This window comes from Lipotes vexillifer, unplaced genomic scaffold (assembly GCF_000442215.2).
Source record: "Lipotes vexillifer unplaced genomic scaffold, Lipotes_vexillifer_v1.1 scaffold914, whole genome shotgun sequence".
NCBI lineage: Eukaryota > Metazoa > Chordata > Mammalia > Artiodactyla > Lipotidae > Lipotes > Lipotes vexillifer.
The window spans coordinates 3044010-3050987 of record NW_006780388.1 but is presented as its reverse complement, the minus strand read 5'-3'; the positions used below and the strand labels follow the sequence as shown (position 1 = coordinate 3050987).

Sequence of the window (6978 nt, the reverse complement as noted above, 5' to 3'; positions counted from 1 at the left end):
GAAAGACGCACCAGCTTTGGTTTCCTGCACAGAGGAGTTTCTGAGGCACATCTGGGGTCCGTGAACTTTGCATTTGTAGAGAGCAGCCAGGGTGTGCACCCTGGCGTGGGGCGTGCTGTTTGCTGACCAACTGGGTCAGCACCGTGTGGGAGCACCACACCTGACGGCCCCAAACAAGCTGGGGCTCTGGTCTGGGTGGTGCAGGGGAGCCAGCTCCCAATGAGCACTGCCTGCTCAGAAAGTCACAGAGAGCAGTGCAGACTCTGCAAAGTCAAACAGAAATCATGAGAAATTGGAAACAACCTTACATTGAGGTAGCAGTGGTGATCAGACAGTCGAACACTGTGGGGCCCCTAGAAAAATGAGATAGACTTTCCCGGGCTTCAGGGGACTGTCCAAGGCTCACCATGGGAGGAGAGGCAGGTATGGCCTGATGCCTCCGCCTGGAGCACCAAGCCCATGCGAGCAACGAGATGCCTGCAGGGCCCAGCCGGGTCTCCCTGGACCAGTCCAGGCGTAGCCGGCTCAGGGCCCCTCCTTCCTCTCTGCAGCGAGCTTCATTTCCCCAGAGAAGAGCCGGAAGATGCTGCCAACCCCCGTCGGGACCAACAGCGGCACCTCCCTTCTGGGCCCCAGCCTGCTGGATGGCAACTCTCGTGACTCGTTTGTGTCCCGGTCCCTGGCTGATGTCGCCGAGGTAAGCGCATGACCTTTCCCCCAAGCCTGGGTGCCAGCCTCCATCCCAGAGCTGCCAGACCCTCCGGCAGACCTGTGTGGTTACTCAGAACTGCTCACCAAGATTTACACGTCAGGAGCCGTCATGGACAGAGCCCAGCCTCTGACTGCTCCTGAGAGGGAATCTCTGCCAGTACTGGGCCGGCATTTGTCCCGCTGGCGGCAGGTGACAGACCCTGAGTCACGGCTGAGCCCGGAGCTCTGAAGGCAGCTCTGGGTCTTGTGTATCCTCCACCAGCTGTGTGACCTCGGGCAGGGACTCTGTGTCCCCCTGCTCAGTCTCCTGATCTGCAGAGGAGAAGAGGCGGTAATGGCGGTGCCATCGTTGCTGCCACCTGACAGAGGGGACCCTTGAGCAGCACCTTGGTGTCGTTGCTCATGGCTGACCTGCCGAATGGGGGGAGGGCTGCTGCAGAGGCTCCTCTGTGATCACGTGATGACCCGGGAGTCATGCTGTGGCAGTGTGTCACCCCCATGTTCTGCCTGGAATGCAGCATCCCTCTTTTCTTTGTCCAGGCCGCTGCCTCACACAACCACCCAGGCCTCCATCCCACTAGGTTTGAGTGGTATCTGTGGGCAAGTAGGGCTGAGGGAGTGAAGACGGGTACATTTAACTAAGACTCCAGGCGTGAAGTAACAGGTACTGTAGGAGTTTAGACAGAGGCTGTGCTGAGGGGAGAACCTAAGTCTAGAATGCCCCTGGCCCAACCCTCAGCTCATTGCTGAAGTCCTAGAGCAGCATCTCCCCAACACCGGCTCCCTGGGCTGTCGAGGCACTTGTGGGGGGCCCTCGAGCATTTCATAGTCGATACTCGGGGGGAACCTGGATCAAACAAAGCTCACACAGCTGTTTCCCAGGATGCCTCAGCTTCTCGGTGTCCGGACGTAAATCTCGAGATCCAAGGGGATTTTGAAAACAAATTTGTTTTTTTGAAATTTCTTGTAGTTAAAAAGTTTAAAGTTCAGTTCATCCTGTGCTCTACTCAGAATTTTCCGAAGGCTTCTTATTTGTATTTGTTCATTACATCAAGCAGTTTGTTAATGAATATTAATTGAGGGCCTTCTAGATGCCGGGCACTGCTACAGGCCCAGAATGGACAAATTAAAGGCCCCATCCCCATGAGGCCGACAGTCCGGTCCAGCGCGGGAGGAGACAGTAAACTCCCTGGCTCTGCCCACAGGACAGTCCTGATGCGTGAGGCCCCACTGTGCACACTGTGGTCTCCTCTACTCTCTGCCTTGCTTACTGTCACGTCCACCATCTTTCTTGTTTCTTGAACAGCCGGCTGTTCCCACCTTAGGGCCTTTGCACCTGCTGTTTCTTCTCACGGGAATGTGCTTCCCTCGTGGCTTTACATGACTTGCTCCCACTTCTGCTCACACCCCGCCTCAGAAAACCCTCCTCTGACACACAAGCCTGTGGCAAACTCCCTCCTCCACTTCTGTCTCCTTCAGGCCACCCCACAGTCCCTAGTTCTGCTACCTTCCCTCTGCCTCTCTGTCCACTGACCATCCTCCCCGGGGACCCACCACTCTGATCCAGCAGCTGGGCGGCCGGGCTCACAGTGCATACTTGTCCACAGAGCGAGTGACAGAGGTGATTCTGACGTTGTCCCTGGAGTGTGGGGGCCGCTGTTACGTGGCCACCAGGGGGACTCTCACCCTCATTGTAGGGGGAGTTGCACTTAAGTCCAGCCATGGTGACCAGCTGCCTGCTCACTCGTCTCCCCGTGTCCTCTTCCACAGGTTGTGGATTCCCAGCTGGTGTGCATGATGAACGAAAACAGCATCGATTACATATCCCGGTTCAACGATCTGGCCCAAGAGCTGTCCATCGCTGAGCCTGGCCGCCGAGAGGTTCTGTTTGATGGCGGTGGAGGTGGCCCCCCGGTCGGTGACCTGTCCCAGTGACTGTGCCTCATGGCTGGGGCAGCCCGGAGGCTGCGGAGGACAGCTTATGGGGTTGGTGGTCCTCGAGCATCATAGGGGTAGCCCTCTTTAGAAGAGAGAAAACATAAATCAAGCGCGGACTCCCAGGAGACAGTCTGAACAGAGGCACCTCTGCACCCAGAACGTGCAACGTGCAGACAGCCATGTCCCAGCAGGCCGAGGCAGTGGTGGCCAGGCGATGAGGGAGTGTCCTCAGCAAGGCCAGTGTCAGATGTGGCCCTGGCGTCGGACCCACCCCCTGCCAGGAGCATGTGTTAGGGTCTGCACGGTACCCACGCTTCTGCCTCGGTCATTGTGTCAGACGTTTCAGGGTGTTTTCTTTCCAAGAGAAAAGAGTGGTGGGCCTGGCTGTCGTCGTCATGGCCTGGGAGCTGTGACCTCCTGCTCTCTGCAGGGAGGCTCCAGGGCATTGCTGCCTTCTTTGCGCCAAACCCACTCCCTGCTCCAGTTTTTCCCTCTGCAGTGCGAGGACGGGGAGGACAGCTGGGCATGACCTGAGACAGCGGACACTGCAGAGGACACTCCAATCACGGGGCAGTGGGAGGGTCCCAGGTCAGCGCAACTGGTGCCACCTCCCCAGAAATCCTGACCGTGGCCTAGTGCTTCCTCATCTGGAGATTTTGTTCTGACTGACTCAACAGGAAGGGGGAAAAGAATCATGTCTTATGCGGGTTGGGTGGACTTTTAAAAAAATCCCGCTAAGCTGGTCAGAAAATGTTTTTCTTGTATTTTGAGAATTAGGAGACATTGGAGAGGAAGAACAGGGTTCCTGTTTAGTTGGTTTCTTCCCCGCATCTATCTGCACGTTTCTTCTCGGTGATCTGAGATGTTATTTCTCTCTATTAGGGTGATCCCCAAGCACTCATTTGACTACAGATAAGACTTTCCTGATGATCTTGAACTTCTGACATGTTTCTGCCTAGCATTTTGGACAGATGCCATTTGCAGGGAAAGTTCTCTCTTCCTTTCCTTGGCATCAGTGCAGAGTATGCCCCAATGCATATGTCTAATCCCTTGCTTGTATTTCTGCCTCATGGTCTCCTGTTTCTCTTCCTCCCGTTCAGGGAATCCAGGCAAGGGTCAGACATCACGCGCAGTCAGGGTGCGCTGAACCCACATCCCTCTGGTGTGCTCCTTGAGCCTCCTCGGATGACCAGCTGTCACCATCTCGGGTAGTGCAACATCCAGTCTTTCCCCAGAATGGAGTTAACACAGCTCCTCTGCCTTCTCAGCCTTGCGGGGCCAAACACACAAACCACCATCCAGGCACACCTGTGTGGCTGGGCACCAGTGCTGTGGTGTTGGGGCACCACCCCACCTGCTGCTTATCCCTGCCCGGCAGCTGCAGTCAGTGTGGCTTCTTGAATCTGCCCCAGCCCACTACTGTTAGTGTTCATCACCTTGCCTCTCTCCCAGCTCACTGTGGACCAGCAGCCTTCGAGGCCAGCTGGACCCTCTCCTCTGGTTCCTCCCCCTGCCCGCCCGCCACCCCTCGCCCCCCGCGAAGAGATGAGCCAGTGTGCAAGGAGAGGGGAAGGTCCTTCGCGAGTACAAGCAGAGGGGCCGCTCTTGATCCTGCCGCCTCCCCAGCGTGATCAGCTGCTCCAGGCTGCAGGCTGGGTTGTCCTCTCCAAGCTGCAGAGGAAGCAGGACAGTGGCTTCCAGGCGGTAGCTTCCTTCCTTCCTCTCCAGCTTTCCTCAGAGCTCTTGCCTGTCATGTGTCCTCCCTCTTTCAGATCTGGATTTAGGCACAAACATCACTAGAAAAGCCTGTGTGGGCAGACCTCCTGGGCTCTTGAAAAAACAGTCCCAAAGCTCTGGAGGTCTGAAAGAAAGGGATGTGGTACCACTTTAAGAGAGATAGACAGCAGTATTTGAGTCCAGAGTCTCTTTAAACTAGTTTGTGTTTTGTGATCAATGTATCAGCTTCCTGAAATTAGCACCTTATTGAGCCAAACAAGATCAGTAGGTCTGTCTCTGGGCATCTGACCCGGTTAGATCCACAGTAGATCAGGCCAAGGTTAGGCCCTACCAGCTTTCTTGTATTCCCACTGTCTGGGACCAGAGATGCCAAGTAGCATTACCGCATCAATGCGGGGGGCAGTGCCCAATGGCAGTGGGCACTGTGCCAGGGACAGTAGCGATCCCGAGCTGCTTATCCATCAGGGAACACCCCACAGTAGTCTGGTCAGTAGGTTGGCACCTGTCACCTGGTGGACGTCCAGCAGGAGGAAAACTCTGGAGATCTGGATAAGACTTTGTCGGCCTTTTATTCAGCAGCATGTCCCTCTTGGGTCTCCCACACAGACTCCATTTGGGAGTAGCTGACTGCCCAGTGTCATCCAGTGGGGAGGTGAGTTGCGGAGGAGAGTGGACTGACTCTTCTCAAGCCTGTAATAAAGCTGACATGATTTCAGAGAACCCTGCTTCTCTAGCGACCAGACAGGTATAAGCATTTGCCTGCCATATTAAGGAAAAATGGTGTCGTCTGTAGCATTAAAATGATGGATGCCTTTTCTCCCAGCCTAAATGGTTATATATGTATGAAAATAAGCAACTGTTATGTTAAAGGCTGGAATTTTTCAAAAGACCCAAGCAGAGACATCTCTCACTTCTGCATCTCCCTCTGCCCTTCCAGCGGAAGTTGTGATAGTGTCAGTATACACCTGTGGCTTCCTTTGTGCATTTGAGCATGTTGTGATTAAGACCAGGTCAGTTTCTCAGAAGAATCTTCCCCTAGTCACTCTAACGTTGTCAGGGATCTTTTTGCTGATTCATCTCTTCTAAAGCTTGAGACTGAATATCTTCGGTCTCAAGGGAGTTGTTTTTGCCTTGATTCTTCATTGTGAATATCCAGTGATGAGCATTCCAATCTTCAGAAGGTGCAGAGGCAAGTTGAAGTTCGTGATTCCACATAAGGTTCGTGATGGCATTTTTCTCATTCCTCTGTGTCTTCTGGGCATAGGGTACTTGCTCAGGGAGTGGGGGTATTTGGAAACATTTCATCGGTTGATCCACATGCTTTCCCACCTCAGTCCCATTCTCTAGCATTCTGTACCATAGCCTCATTACTGGTGGTGTCTTTTCAGTTTAATAGCATCTTTAACTAGATCACACCATTGAATCCAAACATGTACAAAGAACAGTCATAGAATAAAAGACACTTGAAACAAGTGGAGGAGGAAAACAGCAGTTGCTTTTTCTTTTTCCTTTAACATTGAGATCAGATGCATTTAGGAGGTAATATGGCACTTTGTCTTAAGAAAAAAAAGAAACCCACAGCAGACCTTTCCTGACTTGTCAAAACTCTCCTAATCCTACAGTAACTTGTAAGTCGTGTTAGGTGAGGTAAGTCTTGGAAGCACTACAGTAGCCCATGCCCTTTGTTCTGTAACAGGATAACCGGCTCTAGAGCTTCTGGGCAGCAGAACTTATTGCTGTTTTTTATAATAATCGTTAAGCCATATCATCTAAGGTTTTCGGCTTGAGATGTGAATTTGTTTTATAGATTATAAATATACATATACAGTGTATGTATAAAGCAGAATGCCTGTCCTTCCTGATTATTTTTTGTACCATATTGTAAATTATATTATTTATTCTTTACCAATTTGGGGAATAAAAGGTGTTTGGTTATTTAATATAATAAACAAAAGCTGTTAAACTTCTTATGTTTAAATTTCCAGTTCAACTTGTAAATCTGTTTTTATTATTGTGCATAAATACATACTAATACTTGATCTAATAATTACTGTTTCTGCTTTTTTCTTTTTAAGTGTGCACTTTGCAAACAGCCCAAGTGGCTCTCCTCTGGTGAGATCTCAGAGGAATCGATGAGCTGTCCACAGTGTAACTGAGCAACAAAACACTGCTGAACGTGTTTTGTTTTTTTGAGCTAGAAATCAGACAGCTGGCACAGTTTATCCCTTGCTTCCCATTTCTGAGTTAGTGTTCTTGCCCCCACGACGTGCAGGACAGAGGAACTGCGATTCCGTTTCCTTTGGCCACGTATCCATGTGCTATTGACTGGCTGGCGAACACCAAGCGTCTCCGGACAGGCTGGACCCAGCTCGGTGCTGCTTGGCGCCGGCACTGCAGACCCGGGAGGCGGGCGCGAGGCCCCGTGGGTCTGCGGGGAGTTTCGGCCAGGTGCCCGGATAGTGCCCGACCCCGCCCACCTCGGGGGAGTGGGGTGGGACTGTCCCCCGCCGGCTTACTGCCCAATGGCGGTGCCCGGCGCCGTGAGCGGTACCTGTTCTCACCAATCGGCTGCGAGCGCGGCACAGGCCTCAC

At 52.7% G+C, this 6978-nt stretch overlaps 1 protein-coding gene across 1 annotated transcript in view; it reads left to right on the top strand.

The window, feature by feature from the left end:
- CRAMP1 (cramped chromatin regulator 1) overlaps positions 1-2646 on the top strand; it is a 62337-nt gene extending 59691 nt beyond the window's left edge. The window contains exons 19-20 of the mRNA XM_007453576.1: positions 552-697; positions 2482-2646. Of these exons, the coding sequence (XP_007453638.1) occupies positions 552-697; positions 2482-2646 (311 nt within the window). The remainder of the gene's footprint in view (positions 1-551; positions 698-2481) is intronic.
- The last annotated feature ends 4332 nt before the right edge of the window (positions 2647-6978 follow it).